Source organism: Capra hircus, chromosome 2 (assembly GCF_001704415.2).
Source record: "Capra hircus breed San Clemente chromosome 2, ASM170441v1, whole genome shotgun sequence".
NCBI lineage: Eukaryota > Metazoa > Chordata > Mammalia > Artiodactyla > Bovidae > Capra > Capra hircus.
In genome coordinates this window covers 129,120,560-129,146,263 of record NC_030809.1, presented here as the reverse complement: position 1 = coordinate 129,146,263, position 25,704 = coordinate 129,120,560, and the positions used below count along the sequence as shown (strand labels likewise).

At 36.5% G+C, this 25,704-nt stretch overlaps 1 protein-coding gene across 1 annotated transcript in view; it reads right to left on the bottom strand.

Annotated features, from left to right (window-relative positions):
- COL3A1 (collagen type III alpha 1 chain) overlaps positions 1 to 25,704 on the bottom strand; it is a 40,229-nt gene that overhangs the window by 5,181 nt on the left and 9,344 nt on the right. Inside the window, exons 2-44 of the mRNA XM_005675869.3 lie at positions 24,187 to 24,389; positions 23,891 to 23,941; positions 23,356 to 23,469; positions 21,972 to 22,055; positions 20,170 to 20,223; positions 19,525 to 19,578; positions 18,706 to 18,759; positions 18,035 to 18,088; positions 17,822 to 17,875; positions 17,111 to 17,164; positions 16,639 to 16,683; positions 16,446 to 16,499; positions 15,974 to 16,018; positions 15,348 to 15,401; positions 14,708 to 14,806; positions 13,973 to 14,017; positions 13,727 to 13,825; positions 13,476 to 13,529; positions 13,189 to 13,296; positions 12,946 to 12,999; positions 12,256 to 12,354; positions 11,883 to 11,936; positions 11,628 to 11,726; positions 11,258 to 11,311; positions 10,900 to 10,953; positions 10,516 to 10,569; positions 9,998 to 10,051; positions 9,613 to 9,657; positions 8,973 to 9,071; positions 8,775 to 8,882; positions 8,543 to 8,596; positions 6,689 to 6,742; positions 6,551 to 6,604; positions 5,803 to 5,856; positions 4,717 to 4,824; positions 4,226 to 4,279; positions 3,893 to 3,946; positions 3,533 to 3,694; positions 3,310 to 3,417; positions 2,238 to 2,345; positions 1,057 to 1,110; positions 830 to 937; positions 290 to 343 (exon numbers count right to left, since the gene is read on the bottom strand). Coding sequence (XP_005675926.1) covers positions 290 to 343; positions 830 to 937; positions 1,057 to 1,110; positions 2,238 to 2,345; positions 3,310 to 3,417; positions 3,533 to 3,694; positions 3,893 to 3,946; positions 4,226 to 4,279; positions 4,717 to 4,824; positions 5,803 to 5,856; positions 6,551 to 6,604; positions 6,689 to 6,742; positions 8,543 to 8,596; positions 8,775 to 8,882; positions 8,973 to 9,071; positions 9,613 to 9,657; positions 9,998 to 10,051; positions 10,516 to 10,569; positions 10,900 to 10,953; positions 11,258 to 11,311; positions 11,628 to 11,726; positions 11,883 to 11,936; positions 12,256 to 12,354; positions 12,946 to 12,999; positions 13,189 to 13,296; positions 13,476 to 13,529; positions 13,727 to 13,825; positions 13,973 to 14,017; positions 14,708 to 14,806; positions 15,348 to 15,401; positions 15,974 to 16,018; positions 16,446 to 16,499; positions 16,639 to 16,683; positions 17,111 to 17,164; positions 17,822 to 17,875; positions 18,035 to 18,088; positions 18,706 to 18,759; positions 19,525 to 19,578; positions 20,170 to 20,223; positions 21,972 to 22,055; positions 23,356 to 23,469; positions 23,891 to 23,941; positions 24,187 to 24,389 — 3,179 coding nt within the window. The remainder of the gene's footprint in view (positions 1 to 289; positions 344 to 829; positions 938 to 1,056; positions 1,111 to 2,237; positions 2,346 to 3,309; positions 3,418 to 3,532; positions 3,695 to 3,892; positions 3,947 to 4,225; positions 4,280 to 4,716; positions 4,825 to 5,802; positions 5,857 to 6,550; positions 6,605 to 6,688; positions 6,743 to 8,542; positions 8,597 to 8,774; positions 8,883 to 8,972; positions 9,072 to 9,612; positions 9,658 to 9,997; positions 10,052 to 10,515; positions 10,570 to 10,899; positions 10,954 to 11,257; positions 11,312 to 11,627; positions 11,727 to 11,882; positions 11,937 to 12,255; positions 12,355 to 12,945; positions 13,000 to 13,188; positions 13,297 to 13,475; positions 13,530 to 13,726; positions 13,826 to 13,972; positions 14,018 to 14,707; positions 14,807 to 15,347; positions 15,402 to 15,973; positions 16,019 to 16,445; positions 16,500 to 16,638; positions 16,684 to 17,110; positions 17,165 to 17,821; positions 17,876 to 18,034; positions 18,089 to 18,705; positions 18,760 to 19,524; positions 19,579 to 20,169; positions 20,224 to 21,971; positions 22,056 to 23,355; positions 23,470 to 23,890; positions 23,942 to 24,186; positions 24,390 to 25,704) is intronic.

Below are 25,704 nucleotides of genomic sequence, written 5' to 3'. Positions count from 1 at the left end.
TATAATATTCTGCAAGCTAGAAGTCCCATCGACAGACATGGCATACGTGAACTGTTGCGGTGGTTTGGACTCTGGACTGAGAGTTGTATAGAGCCCCAGTAATTGCCATGTATACCCAAGGCCCCAAGGACATTTTAGATCCTAAATTGCTTTCTGTTTCATCAAAGGAAAGGTTAAATTTGGTTCCATAGTTATGTATTTATTCATCCCTTTTTCCTGTACATGCTAGAAAATAGACTGTTTCCTACACCATGGAGTTAGTTAAAATAGACAACAAACAAAAACTTACAGGAGCACCTCTTGATCCAGCAGGACCTGGGGCCCCAGAAGGACCAGCAGGGCCCTAAAATAAAAATACACAAATGAACAAACACAGGGGGAAGTGTTCACTTTTTGATATAGATTTGTTTTATTTCCATGCTAATCTTTTCATTGTGAGAGAATAATGGTATGCTTGCTGATATTACTGAAAGTTAGTATTACTTTTTCCTTACAAATCCTTGACCTGTTTATAGCTTTACCTGGGGAGTCTAAACAGGAAAACTGAGAACATCCTGTTAGTTCAACTATATGTTGACCAAGCGGATATACACTTGGTGTGGTTAATACCATTTTGAATTAAAAAAATGAATTCTCCCTGACTACTGCCAGAAATTTCTCGTATATCTTTGTCACCACAGTTGTCTACGGAACGACTAGTATACAAAACTGTGAAACAAATGAGAGTAGATCTTTCGGTTGGCGGATATGACAGTCTATCTTTTGTCTCCTGAGTTCTTTATTGCGGAAAATGGGTAAGTAAGGAAAGATGGTGTTCCTTAGAACTCACAGTTTCTCCTCTGTCACCATTCTTTCCAGCTGGACCGACAGGACCAGGAGGGCCTGGGTGACCAGGAGCTCCAGGGGCACCAGGAGAGCCGTTCTCACCACGGTCACCCTGTGGACAAGTTCACAGTTCCAAAATTGATCTGATCAGCACTTACTGCTTTAATTACATCTATTAAAAGGTATAATGAAAACCTACAAAAAAAATGACTGTACTTGTGTTTGTTATACCTTGGTACCTGGAGCTCCATCTCGGCCTGGCAGACCATCTGATCCAGGGTTTCCCTGATTAAAGAAAAAAGAAAAAGAAAAGAAATCAAAAATTTTGGAACTATTTAAATACCACTGAAGCCATGCATTCTCAATGGGTAAAATATCATTCCTAAAGAGAATGAAAGTTGGTTCTTGGGAGTGAAAAATCTTAGACGTGACAATGGGTATGGCCCTGCAAGGGTTGACAATGCCTACACGGAGATGCAGTACACCCGTGATACTACAGTTTCACAGGGTGAGAGAGAGAGAAGTGACTAGGAAAGCAAACAGGGCTCTTAGGAGAGAGGTAATAAATAAAAGCTCGACACACAGTAATAAGCAGATAATGAAAATCTACAATTTAAGAAAGGACTAATCACAGATAATATGCAGAATATTTTTACCCAGAAAGAATGCTGTAAACTGGGGCTTTCCAAATCCTCAACTCTTTTGTTTATTTAGCTAAATATTATATCCTTCTCCATTAATGATCCTTCACTGGGTAAATATTAATGAACATGAATGGTTAAGGCTGTATTGTAATAAATTGTAATAGAAAGAATATTTATTACTAGAGAAAAAAGGTGAACTTTGACATGTGGCAATATTTACACTTTTAGACCCAAGTAAGGCCAATTTGTCGGAGAAGGCAATGGCACCCCACTCCAGTACTCTGCCTGGAAAATCCCATGGACGAAGGAGCCTGGTGGGCTGCAGTCCATGGGGTCGCTAAGAGTTGGACACGACTGAGTGACCTCACTTTGACTTTTCACTTTCATGCATTGGAGAAGGAAATGGCAACCCACTCCAGTGTTCTTGCCTGGAGAATCCCAGAGACAGGGGAGCCTGGTGGGCTGCCATCTCTGGGGTCGCACAGAGTCAGACACGACTGAAGCGACTTAGCAGCAGCAGCAGCAAGGCCAATTTGACCCTTGCTTAACTAAGTTATTGAAGGCAGGAGAAGGCAATGACAGAGGAAGAGATGATTGGATGGCATTACTGATTCAATGGATGTGAATTTGAGAACACTTCAGGAGATGGTGAAGGACAGGGAAGCCTGGTGTGCTACAGTCCAAAGGGTTTCAAAGAGTCAGACGTGACTTAGCGACTGAACAACAACAGCATGCTTCATTGGATATTTTCTGAGAACTAGTACTTACATCTCTTCCAGGTTCACCAGCTGCACCAGCCAGACCAGGAAGACCCTGGGGGCCAGGAGGACCACGTTCTCCGTTTTGACCACTAGGTCCTGGTTTACCATTTTCACCCTGTGTACAAAGAAATAAAAGAAATACATATTTCTTTCCAGGAAATCAATTAATATGATACTTTTAGATGTCTTTATTTCCCAGGGACGAACTTTGTATTATTCAATTCTTATTGAATTTGTTCCTAAAACGATCCCTGCCAGAGGAAAAATGCTTTGGGGAACAAACTTCTTGTATGTTCTAACTTGTCCAATGAACCTGGATGCCTGAGCAATTACATTTATTATCATATTAGGATACATCCGAATATGAGGTACATAAGTAGACGTGGCTATTATAAGAAAAAAATAATGATTAATCATCATGAAACCACAGGTTTATGGTGCCCATTAGAATTAAGTTATATTGAATGTTTGCCTCTATTTAAAGAATATACATTTATTGGATATGTTCATATAAATTGAATAGACTTAAATGTTATATTGTAATTTCACTACAATATTATATGACTTTCAGTTTAAAAGGGTGCTCAAAGCGTCAAAATGTGAGCCCTAATAAAATGCAATTTTAATACTCTATTTGCTAAATGGATATTTAAGACGCTAAGCACCAGGATGTTATAGAAGTATCAGTGAAAGAGAGTCAGGAGAATAAAATGAATTGAATTGATGGATAATTGGTATCAATTAAAGGAATCATAGGTCTGCAGCTGAGATTCTTTTCCCCTTCAAGACTGACAGTCAGCAAACTGAAGAATGCTGGCAAGGTTCCTAACAGAGGTATTTGAGATGACAAGATATTTCCCGTGATATTAATCTATTTGTGTTGGTCCTGGCTGTGCATTGTTATCCAATTCCAGAGCCTTTGAATAATATGCATGCTTCCTGAAACTGAAAATATCAAGAATTTACATCTAATTGCAGGGAAACTTGTTCATTACATACTTGCTATGGTCATGTGATGTCTAAAGACTGTCAGACTTCATAAAGGAAACAAAGGTCCAGTGAAAGACAGCTACACTCACCTTGATGCCCTGTGGGCCGGGGCTGCCCCTAGCACCTGGCATGCCTGGTGGGCCTGCAAGACCTCGTGCTCCAGTAAGTCCTGCAATTCCGAGTGGGCCTGGAGCTCCCTGTTGTGATAGATAATGAAATCCCAGTTACTCTTTATGTGACTATGTTTTCCTCTATTGATTTGTGATCGAAAATAAAACTGTTATTAATCAATAGAGCAAAGAAAGTACTCACCGGAGGGCCCTGGGGGCCAGGTGCTCCCCTCTCACCTGGTTGACCAGCATCACCCTTTGGTCCAGAGATCCCAGGGCTGCCAGGAGCACCATTACTACCAGGTGGACCTGGGGGGCCATCTTTGCCTGGAGCCCCGCTGGAGCCTGGGGGGCCTGGGTTCCCCTACAAAGAAATGTTTGATATTTGAATATTTTATAATGAAAAAGTACATTTTTTTCTTCCCTCTTTCACCTGGATTTAAATAATTTTATATGGTATTTAATAAAAAGAGATGTTGCAGTGGATAAGTTTCTCAACCTATGCATATATCAGTACTCTTTATGGAATATATGGCTTAAAATTATTTTAAAAAGTACTTACATTACTGCCAGGAGGACCAGGAGGACCACGACCACCGGGGAAGCCAGCAGCACCCTGCGAAATGATAAATGTACTTTTGAATATCAAAAATCAAGGAGAACAAATAATTAACTACTAAAACACATATGAAATGTAAGAAATGTGGTAGGAACTGCATTCTATTCTGCGTTTTATGGTTTGTTTTTTCCTCTTGGAATTTACATATAACTCACACATGAATACGTGATCATAATTTTATACTCTCTGTAGGAAACTAGGGCTTTCAAGGCAGTTTTTATACAGACTGATATTGATGAATGCTTTTCAATAATAGTTCAGATGATCATTACTTACAGGACCACCAGGACTGCCACGTTCACCTTTGACACCTTGGGGGCCCGGGGGACCCTATATGGAATGGAGATGGAAATGGTTGATAAGAATAGCATCAAAATCAAAATTTGGGATTAGCCTTAAACCTTTGAAAAATCAGCAACTCTGCTTATCATGACAATCATCTCACAACACATACAGTCATTATGTTGTACCTTAAACTTATACAATGCAATGTATATGTCAGTTTTATCTCAATAAAACTGGGGGAAAACACTACAACAGAAATGAGAACCTACATCAAAACACAAAAATAGTAACTCTCTGAGGACATGAAAATAACTTGATGGAGGTAACTAGATTGTTGGAGTCAAGCTTCAAACTCAGAACTGTATTCCTATGAAAACTGTATTCTTGTCACCATGTCAAGCTCTCTCTCGGTGTGAAATATTAAATTATTGACAAACCTAAGTACTTTCTTTTAGAAGGCTTAGAGAAAGAGAGATACTTACAGCAGGCCCAGAACCTCCAGGGGGTCCTGCGGCTCCAGGAGGGCCTCCTTCACCTTTCTCACCAGGAGCCCCTCTTTCTCCTTTAGCACCAGGCTCACCGTTCTGGCCCTGCATTCAGAAACAAAAACAGCCTGTGAGCTGACACCCTTCACGATGCACTGGGCTTATCCTTAGTTTTTTCTTCAGAAAATAGAATTCTTCATGCAGAGATATATTTTAAATCTGTTTTTAATTTTTAAATTAATTTTTATTGGAGTATAGTTGCTTTACAATGTTGTGTTAGTTTCTGCTGTACAGCAAAGTGGACCAGCCACATGTACACATGTATCTCTTCTCTTTGGGATTTTCTTCCCATTTAGGTCACCAAAGAGCACTGAGTAGATTTCCTTGTGCTCTATAGTAGATTCTATTAGTTATCTATTTTATACATAGCGGTGGATATATTTAGATGTTGAAATAAAACTGGAACCATCTCTGAAGACATGGAAGAAACAAAGTCAATGAAAATGTTTCCATGATAAAGATTTCCCTGGTGGTCCTGTGGTTAAGACTCCAGGCTTCCACTGCAGGTGGCATGAGTTTGATCCTTGGTTGGGGAATGAGGTCCCACAACCCACATGAAGCCACCAGAAAATAAAAAGAGTTTCCATGATAAAAGAAAATTGTCCAGGAAGTGGTACGATTTCCATAATTTTTTTTATAAGGGAGAACCTCTCTCTAAGGATTATGCATTTCAAAGCAAGCACCAATAAATGCATTTGAGAAAGATGGGGCTTAGAAGAAATTTTATTTAGTGCCATTTAAAAATGGAAGAACTTTAATAAAAACTTTCAGAGTGCTTTAAGTCTAGGAGACCGTGTTAGGCTCATTAATCTGGCATAAAGGCAAACCAGGTGTTTTTGTATCCATCTTTTAAACAGTAAGAATAAAGTTTAAAAAAAAAACGGGAGGTGGGTAAAAGAACCCTCATAGGGAATGAGTGGTTGAGATAGACTAGAATTCAGACTTGACTTATTCTCCTACTATTTCTTACTGAGATAGTGATTCTGGGCTATGTGACATGCATGTTTTAATGATCATACTTACAGGAGCACCAGGGAAGCCAGCAGGTCCTGGTGGCCCCGGTTCGCCTCTCTCACCCTTAAGTGAAAAATATCCTCATTAGTGACAGTGAAATATCTTCCTATTGGGAGCACGTATCATCCTCTACATCATCTTATCTTTTCCTTTAAGCTAAGGAAAGATAATGGTAGTGTGCAAAGCTAACAGAGCTTAACCTCTAAAGACCTTTCCATTTTTCAACAGAATTCGAAGTAGCAAATTTTTTTCTTATTTTTGTAAGAAAAGTAATTTGAGAATTTTGAAGTATTTAAAAAACCTAATTGTATAACTTCTAAAAATGCAAGGGTTTAAAAAAATAAAAATAAGGTTAAAGTGTTGAGAAATCATTCAATTAGTTAAAAACATTTACTAAATATCTCTCCTGAGTCTGCAAACCCTGAAGGCAGAGAATTTTAGATCTAGAAGTAGCCTCGGGCAAAGATCCTATGGCTTTAAGAAATACTCTTTTACAAATGCATATTATTACTTATGCAACTTTTATATATTTTTTCCGGAATTACTTAGGAAAGATGGCAAGATTTGAAATGGTCTCACAGTCTCTTGTGAATCTTAGCTTTAAGAACTTTAACCTTGCCTTCCATGTCATATGATGCTAACAGGTAGTATCCCACCATTGAGACTAGGGCCATGGACAGAATTGCTAAAGAGGGAAACACAGGTAGCTGCTGCCTGTGTGGGGCTAAAATGATGTTAAAACGTCTGTAACACTTACAGGGCCACCGCGAGGACCAGCTATACCCGGAACTCCAGGGGCACCACCTTCACCCTTAAAAAAGAAAAAAAAAAAATTGTCCTTCATCTAAACAGTAACAAAAGACACTTTCTGTTTCTAAACAGTGTTAAGTGTTACCTTATCTCCAGGCTGACCAGCTGGACCAGGAGGACCAATGGGACCAGTGGGACCCTAAAGAAATAGAAATATACTTTAATATTGAGGATGAACAGCATCATTTTCCTTATTAATCAAAAGGCATATATATGGATATATTGTTCATCTAATAAGCTAGATAATGTGGTCTCCTTGATGGCTTGAATTAAATACTCTTTACTCAATGTGCAAATCCTGCACAGTTTACTAAATCCATAGAGTTTTTCAGATGGCACCAGTTACACATGTACTTATTTTTGTGTGTATATGTGTATGTAATTTTTAATGCAATTTTATTTTGTATAACCTTGCATGAACACATCACAATCAAGATATTCAAATATCCAGTTACCATAAAAGACCCCCTTATGTCATCTCTTTATAGTTATATCTATTGCAGAAGATAAATAAGACATGATGTAAGATCTTACAGTCATATCTTTTAAAATTAAAGTGTACTGCTTTATTTAACTGTATAATAATTCAAAATATTTAATTTAACCACTCAAAGTATTGTTGCACATATCAAAGTTTTCACATCAAAATTTTCAAACATTAAGGTTTACTTGTATTACATAAATAAAATATTAGATTTTAGAATATTGGATGACGGCTTTCCTATCTAGTCTGTTAAAAGTGAAGTATTTATGAATTTGTTTAAGGCAACTTCAGTAAAGATAATGTCTATCTAATGGCTTAATTATCATGTTTATTTACTACAGTCATATCTAGGTGTTCTCTAATGTGAACAGAATTGATTGTAATGTGTTTTTAAACTTTTATTTTGAAATAGTTTTATGGATTCATGGAAGGTTGCAAAGAAATATTCAGGAAAATTCTGTACATCTTTCTCCCAGCCTCTCTCAGGATTGCATCTTACAGAACTATGGTATAGTATCAAAACCAAGAAACTTACATTTGTACAATCCATAGAGTTTTTCAGATTATACCAGTTACACATGCACTTATTTTTTTGTGTATATGTGTATGTAATTTTTAATGCAATTTTATTTTGTATAACCTTGCATGACCACATCACAATCAAGATATTCAAATATCCAATTATCATAAAAGACCCCCTTATGTCATCTCTTTACAATTATATCATTCTCCCTCTCCCTTATTCCTAACTTCTGGCAACCGTAAAACTGTTCCATATCTCAAATGTTTCATGAATGGAATCATGCATTATGGATCCTTTCAAGACTGACTTTTATGACTCAACATGAAGGAATGATGCTAAAGCTGATACTCCAGTACTTTGGCCACCTCATGAGAAGAGCTGACTCACTGGAAAAGACTCTGATGCTGGGAGGGATTGGGGGCAGGAGGAGAAGGGGACGACAGAGGATGAGATGGCTGGATGGCGTCACTGACTCGATGGACGTGAATCTGAGTGAACTCCAGGAGTTGGTGATGGACAGGGAGGCCTGGCGTGCTGCGATTCATGGGATCGCAAAGAGTCGGACACGACTGAGCGACTGAACTGAACTGAATGATGTCCCTGGGGTCTGTACGCATTGTTGCATGTATCAACGGTTCACTCCTTTTTATTGCTAAGTAGTATTGATTATCTTGGATTTTAGTGAATTACTATGACTTTAGCTTGTAATATTTATCATACTTTTGAGATTTTTCCATTCTCAGGTCATTGTTGAACTGTTAGTGATAGAAATCACAAATTTTAATAATCATGTCATTTAGTTCTTTTTTAATGCCCTGAAGGTGGCAAAGTATGATCTAACTTATCATGAAGAGTTTTTGGAAAAAATAAGTTGAGGTGAAGGGCTGTTCCATACTACATAAATTTTGCTTCTCCCCTGTTTGAGTACTCACCCTTGGACCATCTTTCCCTGGAGCACCATCGACACCTGAAGTGCCAGGCTCACCCTGTCAAATAAAAAACAATGGCATCAGATTAGAGGTATCTCCAGTGAAAATATGACAAAAAGAGGAGCAACCCTCGAGCTTCACTGCAATGTATCGTAGGTGTTCCGATTAAACCGTTTCTCTAGAAATGGATTACTTGTCTGTCATATTACGTAATTAATAGAAAATAGGTTGATACCTTGTCACCCTTTGGACCAGGGCCTCCAGGACCCCCTCTTTCTCCAGGCATTCCTTGCAGACCAGGTGTACCAGCAGAACCAGGTGGCCCAGGGGGACCAGCAGCACCCTGAAATTAAAGGAGAAGTCATAACTCACAAGAAAGATACAGAATGCATTTTGTAAAATCTAAGTGAATTGAATTGGATGGGGGAGTTACCTTTCCTCCTTCGGGACCAGGGGGGCCAGCTCCACCTCTAGGTCCAGGGGGCCCTCCTGCTCCAGGAGGTCCACGTTCACCGGGAGCACCAGAATCACCCTGTTGGAGGAAAACAGAAAATCCCTGTTAGGAAACTCAGGCTTAAAGCCAAACAGAAACACCCTACATTGTATTATTTTGATACAGACCACAATGCTCTTGATTTTTTGAATAATCTGGAAATTTTAATAATTCTAAACTGCATTTGATCAATTGAGTGAAAAATGGAAACTTAAAATGAGTTACTCTAAGCAAAGGAATTTTTATACCTGGTCTGCTGAGCTAGCTTTGACACTTATTATTATTTTATCATGAGGGGAAAATTTCAAAGTTGTTCCATCAAAACCATTTTCCTGTAGAGAAGCAATGCACTAGAAAGGTTTTCTTTTGAAATTTCAGGCCCATAGGTGACTCTACTTTGTTTATTCATGTCAGAAAATTTAATTTTCTAGATGACGCAAATTTAATGTATTGGAAATGTCTTGGATTACCCTAAATGTTTTCATCAAACATTTTCAATGTTGTGTTTCTAAAAAAGGAATATTTTGGTTTGATATACTAAAAATGCTGAAGAAATGAGAAAGTAAGTTGAAATATTTACCTTGCCTCCTGGAATTCCAGGTGCACCAGCCTCACCCTTTGGACCCTAGGACAGTGTTGACATTGCATGATTAGGCTTCTATCAGAATGTTTGTTATATAAATAAATAAGCAAAATACACAATTGACTCGTTCAGTTTATCCAGTCATGAGCTATATTCTCTTCTTTAAGGTCCTTTTATGATAAAATTCAAACTTTTCATGGAATAGTTAGGATTCAATAATTGTTCTTTGTTTTGTTAATGAACTAACAAATAACATTTGTTATTTCAAAACTAAATGTTAACTCAGATACTGTGGCACGAAAATGTGAAAGCTAATCATTTATAAATGATTACTGTTTATTCTTTTGGCTTCTGAGTTTTGAAAACGTGACATGCAACTTACAGGTTCACCAGGTTTTCCATTTTCTCCTGGAGGACCACTTGTTCCAGGCAAGCCCTATAAAGAATCATATTTGTATTGTATAATCACTTCAAACGTTGATTATAGGAAAGCTTCTCTTAAGAAAGTATGTTTCTGCAGAGTATTCAAAAAATGGTTCTAGCAGTCTTTTTAGGTGTAGAAAATTTGTAGCCCTCAAAATCCTGTGACAGAGAGGTGATATTCATATCTTAGAAACTTATGTTCATCTCCCTCTATTCTTTCTCTTGTTGTATATAAAAATGAATCATGATTAGGTGAATTTAGCTATATACATTTAAATTACAATAAAAAAATATATAAGCATATTGAATCATGTGAACTTCAAAGCAGAAGTTAGATGCACACATTTTAAGTTTAAGATGAATTATCTTTCAGTGTCACAAAAATATTGAAGTGTTGATTAACTTAACAAATATAGCTATCAAACGAAACTACTGATAAAAATAAGGGCCAATGACATTTAATTAACAAATTCTTACTTGTAGTCCTTGTGGACCAGGGGGTCCTGTGTCTCCTTTGTCACCAGAAGGGCCCTATGTAAAAACATACAACGAGATGCTTCACTATAAAATATCCTTTCATATTTATCCACATATTTTTCTTCTCATCAGGCCAATTGCTTAATTTAAAAATTAATGGTATGAAGGAAGGCAGAGTCTGGCTTGCGGAAGCGATGTAAGGAAGACATATACGGCACAAACTTTACTCAATGTGAGTATTTAGCTAGCTGATTAAATAAATACTCTTCATAATTGCTTTGGTGAACTGTAACAATACAGTGTCAGAGGCTGTATAATTCCCAAAGTCTTCCCTCAGGCCCACTCCCATCCCCTTCCGATTCCAATTCACACGAGGAAACTTACAGTAGGTCCTGGAGGACCCTGAGGTCCGGTCTCACCATTCTTTCCAGCAGGACCCTAAAAGAAAGCAGTTATAGAAGCAGAGATAAAGAAAACAGAAGTCATGGGGTTGGAGAGAAATGCCTCTAATACAACAGGTGTCCTCAGCCTCCAGGATCTAATGCCTGATGACCTGAGGTGGAGCTTATGTAATAATAATAGAAATAAAGTGCACAATAAATTCAGTGTGTTTGAATCATCCCCAAACCACCCCCTCTCCCTTGGTCTTTGGAAAAAATTGTCTTCCATGAAACTGGTCCCTGGGGCCAAAAAGGGGGAGTACTGTCAGAGGACTGGAACTGAGTGGATAAAAGCTACATACCTGAGGGCCAGGACCTCCAGGGCCACCTCGTTCTCCATTTTTTCCAGGAGCACCCTAAAGAAGTAGCCAGTATTTACTAAATCTCAAAAGGAAATTATTCATTATCGTGTTCTCTCGTGTTTTTGATCTGCCCCCTACTCACACATGTATATATCCCGAACTGAAAACTCCTTTCTAGACTAGGCTTCCATAACCACCCCCCCCCCCAAAAAAAAAACCATTAGCTCCCTTCTCACACGGTAGAGGGAAGCTTCTTTCTCATATACTCTTCTGTGCTTTGAAGTGGAAATAAGTTTGGGGCCATCTGTACCCCCATATGGAAAATAAAAGGACTTCCATTAACTATTTATTGAAGAAGGGAGGAACTCACATCATTTCCTTTGGGACCAGGGAAGCCCATGACGCCAGGCTGACCTCGCGGACCAGGAGAACCTGGAGGACCAGGTCGACCAGTCTCTCCTTGGCTTCCCTAATAAGAAAAAATTATATTAACAGGAATTTCAAAAAATTTGATAAAATATGCAATGTACATACTAAAGCTATACAATATACATGAAGGCTAGTCCAAATTGTGCATTTAACTATTCTCTGGACTTGTAAAATGAGATGTTGAAAATGTACTTACAGGAGGCCCTGGTTTCCCATCACTGCCTGGTCCTCCGGGGCTACCGGGAATACCCTAAATTGAAAAATTCAGTCAGTCAGCTGATTTAAAAATGATAATTAAAAAAAACCTAAAAAATCTATCTTTAAAATTTTGAGATTTCCACTGACATATGTAGCCTCATATTTACACACATTTTTCTGTCTTTAAATATCTTACTGAAGCATTCTATTTTATGTTCTTCAGTCTATACCAGCTTAAATTTTCATAAAATAATTTTGTTTCATCTAAGCCTACAAAACGTAGTGTCTGACTTAAGTTATTTTTGAACGCTCTTCATTTGCTTTTCCTCTTACTAAATGACAGTGTGGATCAAACAAGTGTTTCTCTTTACCCTCAATCCTGGACCTCCAGGGAGGCCATCTCGTCCAGGCTCTCCAGCAACTCCTCTGGGCCCTGCGGGGCCTGGGCCACCACGCTCCCCAGGAGGACCCTATGTAGTGAAATAAACCAACATGTATGTAAAAGAGCCTTTGTTGACCTGGACATTGATGGTACTGGGGTTGCAGCTAGAGAACTTCTTTTGGCCCCTTCAAGAGAGATGGGACATTGCCGACATGCTCAGTATAAAGCACATTATCTATTAGCTTGGGTAATATTTTAAGGTAACTTTGATGAACATCACATGCTGAGGGAACTGATATTTAGTGGGCTTAGCAATATATATTGGTGCATATAAATCAAATATCTTTGATGTTATGAAATCCAATTTATGTTGCACTTCAGAGATTTCAAAGAACTTTCAGGCACTTTAATTTATTCTTGTAATGATATTGAGATAAATAATTCCTAGTTGGAAGATAAGTTAAAGAGTTCTCACAGAGGTTGAGTAACCTTAGTTACAAAGCTAAGAGAATGGCTGAACAGGAGCTGGAATCATTGTTTTACATTGTGAATTATCATTATTTTTAGTTCCAATATATTTCTTTCAGATATTTAGGTTTTAATTAATGGGAAACTGTTTAGAAGAATATATCTCTAGATAGCACAAGCATTTATGAAAATTGAAACTAATGTTCTATACCTTTTCTCCTGGAAGGCCATTTGCTCCAGCAGGTCCTCGGAATCCAGGCACACCCTGGACATAGTGAAAGGCAAATATTCAAGTCCAAAATGTGAAAACTTTTTCATAATTCTCATAGTATGAGATGCTTCAAAATAATCTTTGGGATTGAGTACTACTCAGATTAATAACAAACACAGTGGCCTCACCATGAAGGTGAAGTTCTATGATCGTTTTTGTTTTCCATGCCCATGGGAGACATACCCTTTCTCCTGCAGCTCCAGGAAGTCCGTTTGCACCAGGTTCTCCAGGAGAACCATCTTTGCCATCTTCACCCTTAGGTCCTGGAATACCTGGAGAACCAGCTTCTCCCTGTGAAATGGCAGAAATAATGACTGAACTTTAAGCGCTTTTTTTTTAGAACCAGCTTCTCCCTGTGAAATGGCAGAAATAATGACTGAACTTTAAGTGCTTTTTTTTTTTACCTGCTAAGTTCTTAACTATGTTCTATATGTCTAAGAAATAACTGAATCTGTTGAGGCAATACTTACCCGTTCCCCACGTGGTCCTGGATCTCCTTTGGCTCCATTCTTACCGGGTTCACCCTAAATGGAACATAATTGTGGCTTAATAAACAGGGAGAATAGACTAACAAAATTATCATTAGTCACAGCTGATTCAATTACAAAAACAATGAAATCAATATAAATTCAATGGGACAAGAACAAAGAGCCTGTTATTTTTATTGTGAGAAAGAAGCTGCAGCTCTCAGACAATGAAGGAAAACAAACAAACAACTTACTGCAGCACCTCGTTGCCCAGGAGCACCATTGGTGCCAGGTGGCCCTGGAGGACCACGAGCTCCTAACAGCCCAGGAGCTCCAGGAATGCCAGCAGGACCCTAGAAACAATCCAAGGACATTAACATGAGCCAGACTTGAACTTTCTTTTCTAAATAACCGACTTAAATGTCTTATCATGCTAAATACAAAGGAAGCCAATAATGTGTGTTGGACTGAGATGAGGGTGAGTTATGGGGACATCTTACCATTTCACCTTTGCCACCAGGACTACCATTACTCCCAGGAGGCCCCTAGAGGGGGAAAAGAGCATATTCATAATAATGCCAACAGTGCACCTACATTGAAGTTGCTTATATGAACTGTCAAATAAATTTATTGATGGGTGTTGTGCTTTATTGGGGTGGGAAATGAAGACCCACTCCAGTATTCTTGCCTGGAGAATCCCATGGACATAGGCGCCTGGTGGGCTGCAGTCCATGGGGTCACAAAGAGTTGGACACGACTGAAGTGACTTAGCATGCACACATGTGCTTTATAGAGATTAGCTGATTCCTCCAACTACAGGACAACACATAAAAAGTAGCAAAAACTGATCATTATCTGAATAAATTAAAGATAATATGCACTTGGACTAAATTATTAAATAAGTACATAAAGAGAAGAGGGATTTTTTGGTCTTGTTTTCTTCTCTGAGTTTTTCTGATTGGTGATTAGTTTGGGGCATAGTCTTCAAGGTATCAGATAGCTATTCATCCTCTGCTTCATTTGGTGTCATATAACCACAACATTCATAGATTCTAGAAAAGCACAGACCTCAAAAATTAATTTCAGTACAATCAAATCAATATTTAATTATAGAGGCATTGCAGAACACTAAGCATTTTTTTTTTCCCAAAAAAGTAACTTTAATTGACAGCAACATTAAAATATATGCTTTTCAAGTGTTGCTACTCTTCCTTTCAGTAGTTTTTGGTACTTACAGGGGGACCTGGAGCACCAGCATGTCCCTGAGGTCCAGGTTCTCCTCTTTGTCCAGGGGCACCGCTTGAACCAGGAGATCCTGCAGGTCCAACTTCACCCTAGGAGATAAAACCCCTAGTAGTCAGTCTCCCTTTCCACTTCTAATCTCTTATTATTTTACTGAAGTCACTCAGTCGTGTCCGACTCTTTGTGACCCCATGGACTGTAGCCTACAAGGCTCCTCTGTCCATTGGATTTTCCAGGCAAGAGTACTGGAGTGGGTTGCCATTTCCTCTAATCTCTTAGCTAGTTTATTATTCAGTCCTGCTTAAATCCATCTTCCAAAGGCTGGAGTAGTATGAAAATTAAAGTGAAGTGTCATTAATCATAGAGGCAGAAAAAAAATCATAACTGTGTATGTAACTATGTTATCTCTGTTCACAGAAAGAGATTGGGAGAAAAGAAAAGACATCGGAAGAGATCAGAATACTGAAAGTCAGGGATAACATCCCCGTTGGAGTCAAGGACAGGGCTTCAAATATCCATATAAATCAAAGAAATCCACTTGACTATTAAAAAATCATTTCCAAGAAGCAATCCAATGATTTTCTGAAGTCTTCAAGATATATTTTGCATTCTTCTATGGAAATACATGCTTACCTTAGCACCAGGGGAACCAGGGAATCCTGCAGTTCCAGGGGGACCAGGGGGGCCCTAAAAAATGAAAAAAAACATTTCAAGATCACTTAAGTAAAGGAAAACTCATACCACTGGTAAATAATGAATGGGTACATACACAATACAGAGGAAAATTGTACAGATAAACACAGTATTATCATCAGAGATGACCATTATGTGGAGAAATAATATGGCAGAATAAAATGAAAATTTGGATCCCCCTTTCCCTACTATTTATGCCATGAATTCTGTGACTTTGTATAGGTTGCTTAGCATTGAAATATCATTTGTAAAATAGAGATAGCATCACTATCTATCTTTGCAAAACTCTTAATTGTCCCATATCCAATATTAGCCCTTAACTAACGTTGTTAAGCACCATACAGATATTAGCAACTGGCCAAGTATAATAAGGAGTATCAGTATTCTGTTTATGGAGTTTTTAGATTAATTGTTTCCAGATTTTGTTTATGGGATTAGTGTCAGTTTGAATCAGATATTTATGAAAAATGTTGAGTTTTAGGTTTACAATCCAAATTATTCCAATATCCAATCCCATAATCTCTCATTACACTAAGCACATCAGGGTTTGACAAAAAGTTGCTTACCGGTTGTCCATCACTTCCTCGAGCTCCATCATTACCACGAGCCCCCTAAAAAGAGAATTTGGTCTCAAATATCTTCCTCTTTCTGAAAGACTGCTCACAAGTGAAGTGATATTTTAACTAAAAGTCTGATGCAACTGAGTTGACTTTTCTTCTAGCATATTAAAATCTGCTTAATGATATACTTTTAAAGGCAAATTATTAAAAATTCCGATATGTACAGCAGTGATCTGATGTAGAAAAATTGGATTCTGTGTTGTAAGAACTGAATGCAAGTTAATACATTAAAAAAATCCTTACCAGATAATAACTATAAAACACTTATTTGTTTGCTTATAATTATTGTTAATTATGGAAGTGACTTTAAATGCAACTTTATAAAAAACTTTTTGCAGATTGTCACAGCCTGAAAACTGACTGAGATGCTTATCCGTGACTCGGATTGCAATTGTGTAATGTCAGTAGGAATACTCACTGCGGCTCCAGGAAGTCCTGGCCGTCCTCTCTCACCAGGAGCTCCTCTTGGACCCTAGAGGATAAAGTTAGAAGTGTGGCCTTACTTTCAACAAGACATATGTAAGAATGGCTGGGGAAGCAGGGAAGCAAGTTCTGCATTAGATGGAAGTTAATAGTAAAGTTGAAATTTGTATGATAAGAAACATAATTACCATGGGTCCAGGAGCTCCATTTTCACCTGGAATGCCATTTTCCCCCTAGAAACATGTAAAATATGTCACCATTTTGTATAACAGGAAAAAAATTTATAATTTTTTCAACACAGTATGTTATAAAAAACATATGGAACTGAAGAAAAAGATTACATTAAGCAATATCAAATTTTGTAGCAATCTTATATACTATAAATCTCAATTTTTGCATTTTAAAAACTTGAAGACTAAACAGAAGAAGTCAACGTGTTACTTGGGGATACTTAGTCATTTCTAATCTAGACAGTTTAAGTTATCAGCTTTTATGGAAGCTTTAACAGAACATCTCAGTTATATTTTCCTATTATTTAGCTCCTAAAATGCAAAACTCAGGTAGGTTTTGGAAAAATCCAAACCCTAAAATATAAACATTAAATATAGCTATAACATTAAATAAATTTATTTATCAGAATGTGTGTTTGTTGTGATTTACCTTTAATCCAGGAGCACCAGTTTCTCCTTTCTCTCCATTTCGTCCATCAAAGCCCTATGAAATATACAAAAGTAGTAAAAATATTAAGACCTGTTAACAATTCAGAATAGTTAAAAACTTTACATTAAATTTTTATAGCTAGCTTTAGCACATAGCATTCTTTTCAACAGACATAAATGTTTTAAAACTCTGTTAAGTGCACTAAATAATTGAGACATTGATTTTACAGTAAAAAAAAAGTGATCTAATTAAAGAGTACAATTTAGTTCAGTTAGGAAGTTGCCTTCACTGTAGAGTAGCAAATATCTGTGTCATAAATTTTATATCTATGAAGTTGATAGAATTTCCATCTAGTTGTTTGACTCTACCTAATATTTTCCATAGAATAAAGTCATTTGATTTGATCTGTAAATCATATTGACTAAGTCAAGAATAGTTATCAATAGTTCATTTTCATCTTTTCTGACAGTGGCGATGAGACACTGATTCTTTTACAAATATTTTCCATGTACTTAAGTCAGCTTTATTGCTTTATGTAAAATAAGTAGTTGACTTGGTCAACAAAGTTGATAGATTTAGAAAATGAAAAAACAAAGAACTAGTTGGAATCAGTCATTTTTGGCACACACTCAATTGCCCAATAAAGTTGGCTAGGTAAATAAACATAGCCAAATGGAACAACTTAAGAGTTAATTTAGAAACTGTACTTACTCTATGTCCTTTCATACCAGGAAATCCAGGCATACCAGCTGGGCCTTTCATACCCTAAAAAAAAAGGAAGAAAAAAGATATTAATGAATTTTCAAATAGTCTCACAATCCAGTAGTAAAATGCCTTCTATTTTAAAGTAAAATTTAATCATACAATTTCAACTGAAGACCATTGTGATTACTCCAACTAACTCATTCTATACTGAAGACTTACAGGAGGACCAGGTAATCCTCGCTCTCCAGGTCGTCCGGGTCTTCCTGATTCCCCCTAAATGGAGGAGAAAAGGATATATGGGAGCTTGTGTAAGAGAAAACTCACTGCAGCCAGTTAGTGAACTGATTACTTTGTATTTCTCTCACTGAGGATTCATGAACACGGTTAGGCTAAACATATGGTTGTGAGAAAAGCTTCCTCAGCGAAAGGAATGAGGCGTGTTTCTCCCACCTTGACATGAACTTATTAAAAATTGAGGCATCACTCCAAGCAAATATTATGACCAACTCTCAATCCAGTGGGAAGAATTTGCCATTGGAAATTAAAAGGAAAATGAGAATAGAATAATATTAATGTTTTTTAAGTTTTCGAGTTCATAAAGCACTGATACCAGTTTCTTTATTACAAGAGACAAAGAGAAGAAACATCTTTAGTTAAGTGATATATTCATTGGATGAGGGGTTTTGTTAGTTTTGAATTTTAAAAATGGTATATATACCTATACAAATAGAGCATAGATATTCAGAGATTAACATGAGCTTAAATGTTATTAAGATAGTAACAAATTTTGGAGTAAGGTTTTTCTTTGAGATTCTAGAACATTGGATATATTATTTAGAACATTCCAGCTTGAATTGTACTGTATCCCCATGCATTTCTTAAAAACTTACATCTTTTCCAGCAGGGCCAGATGGACCTATAGCACCAGGAGGTCCCGGAGGACCCTGAAAAAAGGAAATAAAAAACAAATATATCTGTAGATTTTTCTGTTATGATCAATTTATTATTATAATTAGGTATATTCCTAGAAAAAAATCCTTTTAGAAAATACTCTCAATGTGTCTCATTATGAAAATGACACCTTGAGTTAATAGGTTACCTATATTAAATCCAATTATTACTGTTTATTAAACTTATTTTTAATGAAAATTAAAAGTACCATGTATCTGTGTTATATATATATTTATATATATAATTATAAATATATTAATACATCATATATATAACCCAAATACACTTCTACATTTTTTGAGATATTGAACTTTTAAATATATAGGCATTTTGAAATATTAATTTAAACTAACTTCATCTTATTTACACAGCATGTTTTCTTGGTGGACTTTTACAGTATGCTCATTTCAACAAAATTAAGTATACAAATTATATTTCAAAAGAGTAGACATGCAGGTGAACTGAGTTGCTATAGGAAAATTAATCTATATTTAACAGAAAGAGGATTTTTATTCATACTAGGAAGTGGACTGTTGTGGTGGCTAATTAGCCAAGGAACTCCTAGATTAAAATAGTGTCTCTAAGATATCAAAATGACTGAGTCCAAAAGATCTTTGGAACCAGTTCAACATCATAAAAGTACAGTTTATTATTTTAAATAAATTTGATAAATATTTTGTAGGTTATGCTTTTGAATATAAAGGTGGTTTCTATCTAAAACTGTCAATTTATTAAGTATAGCTATAAATGTTACTTACTGCAGGACCAGCTTGCCCAGGTTCACCGGGGGGACCTTGGTATCCTGGAGCGCCCTAGTGGATAGAATAATATGTAAATATTTTTACATTAACTTGATTTGCTGGATAGCATCACTGACTCGATGGACGCGAGTCTGAGTGAACTCCGGGAGTTGGTGATGGACAGGGAGGCCTGGCGTGCTGCGATTCATGGGGTCGCAAAGAGTCGGACACGACTGAGCGACTGAACTGAACTGAACTGATTGACATCTTGAAGATAGTATGAAATTAGAATTTGTGAATGTAGTCAGTGAATTTTATTTCAGTTTGTAAAGATGGAAACCAAAAATTTTCAGGTCAGAATAGTCCATTCATTCCATTTTACACACTTAATTCTATTGAAACTGCATTGTTTCAGACTTGAAGCCATACAACATACAAATTAAGAATATGTTTTAATTTTACCAAGCTTTTAAGTGCTAACAGTTGGTGGAAAGGAACTAAGCATGAAATTCCAACTTTAAAGGAGTGATAGTTTCTTGGTTGCTACTTCTGTACTTAACTGGGATTATGTCTGCTGGAATAGCAAATTTACAGCAAGATCTGTATTAACTTGATTCATATAATATTCATGAGAAAGAAATCACCACGAATGGTTATACTTACAGGGGCACCAGGGTGACCAGATGTGCCAGGGGGTCCGGGTGGGCCAGGAGGACCCTGTAACACAAATTCGAAGGATAAATACAAAGCAAATGCTTCTGAAATACACTTTATCCAGGCTCAGAGATGCCCCTGTTTGGAATGATGCTGACATCTTTAAAAATGAGAACAACATACCTTATTATGCAGTAACTATTCATCGATATAATTTATTTTACTAATGTTAAATGAAAATCTCATCACAAAAACTTCATTTTAAATGAAATTCTCTCAGAGTCAATAAAAATTATAGGCAAATGTTATAAAACATTGACCTGAGTTCTCCAAAAGGGGCATTCCAAATCTGGAAAAATCTACATAAAATGCTATGAGAATCTTGGCAACATTAAGATGATGCTACAACTAGTGAAGAAGAACACTTTTGCCTGGCAGCCCAACTCAATGTGGAAAAATATTAATCTGCATACTATAAACACAAGTTTCTAAAAATAATGATGTAAATCAACCCAATATCACTGAGTTGTGTTGATATGAAGATTTAGATGTGTATATAAGACTCACTGTACCTGGGGCAGCAATCAGTTATAATTATAAATGATTTGTCATTATTCATAAATACATATTAAATGAAAAATCTTTAGTTTTCTAGCATACTATTTATAAATACTGATAATAAATTTAGAAAATGAGTTCTTAAATTTTATGTTGTAATTTAAAAATAAGTATTAGATTTTTTTTAAGCTTTTTTTGTTTGCTTGTTTTTTTTAGTAAAAATGGTATGTCTGACTGAAAGATAGGATTCATAATGTGAATGTAGCCGAGAAACATGAGATATGACATTTACATAGTTAATGCAATTATCATTCTGGTTTTAAAAGATACAAAAAACAAAAATAAAACAAAACCCAGGCTCTAAAACTTAAAAATTCTCTTTTTACTTTTTACCTACTAAGCATCTTTCTGTAAATTATCATTTAGATCTAATAGCTGAAGTTTTATACTTTCTGGTGTTAGAAGTTTTAGAAATACGGGGTCCAATGATCTGGGCAGCAATCCTCCATGATCCCTGGCAATCCAGCTCCATGTCTCATTTACACAGACTTATCTGTTTCTGGCAGTAAAATGATTACCTTCCCTGGCACTGTTCTTTCTAAGAGCTGTTCTTCAAAAAGGATCATTTACATGGGACACCATGCCTCAAGCATGCACGCCCACGTTTCAGTGCTTTTTTGCTATTTTCTATCAAAACTCTAGGTCATTTACATTGAAGAAAACCCTTTGGGTACAATGTGAATTGCTACCCCTTACAGTAGATGAACTTAACGACTTGATAAATTCTGGAAACATTTATATTTGATTTCAGGATTTGAAGTAAGATGAATTGTGATAATGGATTGTTATCCTGTGGATTGTCATCTAGATAGGAGCATTTAAATAATGAACAGACATTAAAAGGAGATTCTGAACAAATCAGGTGAAAAAAGAAGAAAAGTGGAAGCAAAAAATAAAATTTGGTTAAAACTGGGAAATAAGAGTGTAAAACCTATGCATGAAGGCAGGTGTGCCCCCTGGTTGTGTAAAGAAGAAAGGAGTGGCCAAACAGGTGTGAAATGAGTCAGTGAAGAAAAAAATGAATTCGGATAGAAGGATCATGGTAAACCTACCGTTTTCTTTCCAAACCTTAACAAAAATAAGCTATTTTGTACAATTCTGCTGTAACACCGTGTAACTAGAAGAACAACCAGGGTTTAACAGAATGGAAGGCTAAATAATTCTCAGAAATGCCGACAAACACTTGTACATACAGCTGGCCCAGGATAGCCTGCGAGTCCTACTCCTCCTGCTACTCCAGACTTGACATCATATGCTTCGTACTGGGGAGAATAGTTCTGTAGCAAAGAGACCAGAAAGATAAGATCATGTTGCTATATAGATCATAGTTCTTTTCAAAAGCATTTAGTAGAAATGCATGCAACATCTATTCATTGATAGAAAGTTTTCTGCATGCCAGAGAGTGTATGTATGATTTAATTATCTTTCTCATTCTCTCTGTAACTTTAGATATTAGATGTCCTACAGAAATGCTTGCCTATGCAATGCAAAAATTTTTCAACTAACTGTAAGCAATTTTTTTCTAAATAATTTGTTTTTATATGCTTTTACCAAGCATATCATTTCTAAGTAATATCCACAGCTTTGGAAACATAGGATCATAGATTAAGGCCTTGGGATCAAATAACCTGACTCTCACTTTGAGCAGAAAAAATGAAGATGTCAAATTACTTGTCCAAAAGTTACTGATACAAGTAAGATTTATATCTCCAGTTTTTGGTTAATGCCTAGCAGATTCACCAAAAAATAGACATCCCCATAGAAAACAAGCCCAAGAATAATGGAAAGGTTTATATTTTTATGGATTGTTTTTGAGATTATTTTATTTTGAATTCTTGGCCTAGCAATGGATTCTGTTTGTTAGTATGATAAAGATAAGTTAGACTCTGTCCTTTGCCTCCTGTTGAATTGATTTTTTTTTAATCTTTTTTTTCCCCCAACCCAAAGTGATTTGTGTATGTGTTTTCTAATTCTTTCTAATTCCATGCAGCAGAAACATTGTCTTATTTATTTATTTGTGTACATGCAGAGTTACGTGTAGAATTTACATGCAGAGATAGTGGGTTGCCATGCTTTCCCAGAGGAGCAGGATGTGCTCTGAAGCCTGGGCAAGAGTAATTGCATAGTCTTTTGTAATCCTTTTGACCTGAAGTCATTAAGGAGTGTTCATAACTCCTCAACTGCTTTTTGTACAGACTTTCAGAGGCTTTACCATGAGGATTATAAGGGCAACAAGGCACAGTTGCAGCGCTTCCTAAATTCTCAGGGTTAATTCTTTGGGTAGTTGACTGCTCATTTTGTCAAACATAGTGCGTATATTATATGCCTGCTGAGAAGCTGGGAAATTTTGTAAAGATATAGTAGCAATGGCATTAGAATTATGAAGAAAGTGAATTTATTTATAAAACAGGACAGTGCCTAGCACAAACATAAGCACTAAATAACAATTTGATAAATACATAAAATCAGAGAATAGATATAGGGATGCCACAAAAATGAGATGCAATATAGACTAAAGAAGAGAAAATGAACCAGATAGTTTTAAATGGGGGATCTTTCAGTCCCAGAATGTATTACCTGGCTACCAGTAGGACATGATTCACAGATTCCAGGAGGGCCAGGAGAACCTGGGGAACCTGGTGATCCTGGAGGACCAGGATCACCATTTCGCCCAGGAATACCAGGAGGACCCTAAAAAAATAGAGATAAAAATAGAGAAAACACTGAAAAGTCTTAGTGACTTAGAATCATTATCAAATTGTAGCTTCTGTGCTTTGTAAGAAATCAATATATGTGATATGTTTTCTTGGGAATCTATGCATTTTTAAGCAAATGATGTAAATCATCTCAGTGTAATTTATTCCTTTGTATATTGACCTCTATTTTATTTTTCAAGCTGATAAGAGAAGTGAAGACATTAGACAAAGTTTGGGAGATCAAATGCTTACATGCACAGTTACGGATTCTCAGTTTGAGCTATCATGTGTTACTATTTAAATATGTGGTGCTAAAGGAAATGTATAAATGATAAAAGTTCAAATATGGAAAGGTTATTAGAAGGAAGAAAAAAAAAACTCATCAAGGAACTAATTTCCTTTCACTGTTTACTTACTGGATCTCCCTTGGGGCCTTGAGGTCCTTGACCATTAGGAGGGCGAGTGGGCTAATAAATGGAAAAGATATAGATTAAACACAGAGAAAACTTTTCCATGAATTATGTCCCAGTTTCTTACCCTAAATCATATCTAACCCTTGGTTTTAAATAGGAAGGTTCACCTTTTACTGGTAATGCCCATTTGACTCTTTGACAGATATTACCTTGGTTTCCTTTCTGGCTCCTATGACATAGGAACTACTCATATGTTTAAATAAGAATCATGAATATGTACAGATTTTCTTTAAACTTACAGCTGTTGGAGGCTGTGGGCAAACTGCACAACATTCTCCAAACGGGATTTCAGGGTTGGGACAGTCTAATTCTTGGTCGTCACATATTATGTCATCACAGAGAACGGATCCTGAGTCGCAGACGCATATTTGGCACGGTTCTGGTTTCCATACATCTCTATCTGCATAGGCCTGACCGAGATGGGAGCATCCTCCGTCAACAGCTGGAAAATGAGAGAGATGGTGTGACATTTCACATTAAAAAAAAATCCAAAAATTAAACTATCAAGAATATTATGTTCTCCCTACATAATTTGCGAAGTAGTCTTAATTAATTATGTAGTAATAATTAAAATATCAAATCTGTTTATTAACATCAAAGTAGCACACCAAGATAAAAGTGCCTTAGAGCCAGTAGATATTTTAATTTTGCTTGTAGTGAGAATTTAACACCAGTGGAAATCCTGTGCTCATTTAAGCATTTATTTATTAATTGTGCAATTGAAAAGAAGTTTTTCTAATTGCTATTCTTTGCCTTAGCTAGAGATGGAAGTACTAAATTATAAAGATGGTTCTGTCACTAACTCTGAAGACTTTCTGGATTTTATTAACCTAGTTGAGAAATTCAGGGGAAAACTGAGCTACTCTTGGCAACATAAAACTCTTCCAGATTCCTGGGAAAACCTTAGGAAGTCTCATTGTATGTATTGACCATCACTACTAGCTCTGTTGGGCATTAATAGGTCAATATGATAGGCTACAATATATTGCATATCCCGTATGGATGTAAAGTGGTCTCCAAATCACTAAATTTTTTTAAACAAATATTGGCAAGGAATATGTTAAAATAATAGGGAAAAATATGAATCATGACCATGTGTATTTGTGGCTTAAAATGGTCAAAAATTCACTTTGACCAAAATTTTAGACTTGTTTCCTAATTATATGTAGGGTACTGAAATTTCAGTAGCTATTAACAATGAATCGGCTTAAGGGTTGCCAAACTAAAAACTGGTCTCAATTTTTAAAGCAGTGGCTCTGAATTGTGGTTGAATACAACTTTAGCTCTTGAGGGCTACTATGATAACTTGCCAGTAACTGAGTAAATAAATCAGAAGTTACTAAATATCTGCAAAAATTTTTGCAAACGAATCATATACTTGTTCAGTATTTGTGTTTTTGTGAAACAGTGAAATTTTATTTTCTCAGAGCCATAATCTTTAAAATGCCTGCTGAAAGAGGCCTGCTTGGGAGAAGGCAAGTAGTTTGAGTACACTTTTTGGTGACTTATGGCCTAAAAGCCTTTGGGAGTATCCTAGATTTTTCTTTCTGGATACTACATACAGACATGAAACAAACCTTTCCAAGTTCCCATTTTTGTATCCTCTCCATACCTGAATTAATTTTAAATATAGGGTTGGCCAAAACATTCGTTTGGGTTTTTCCCATGAGATGTTATGGAAAAACCTGAATGAACTTTTTGACCAACCCAATATTTTGGGTTTAGAGGTTTAACTGACTCAGTAAAAATTCAGAAGA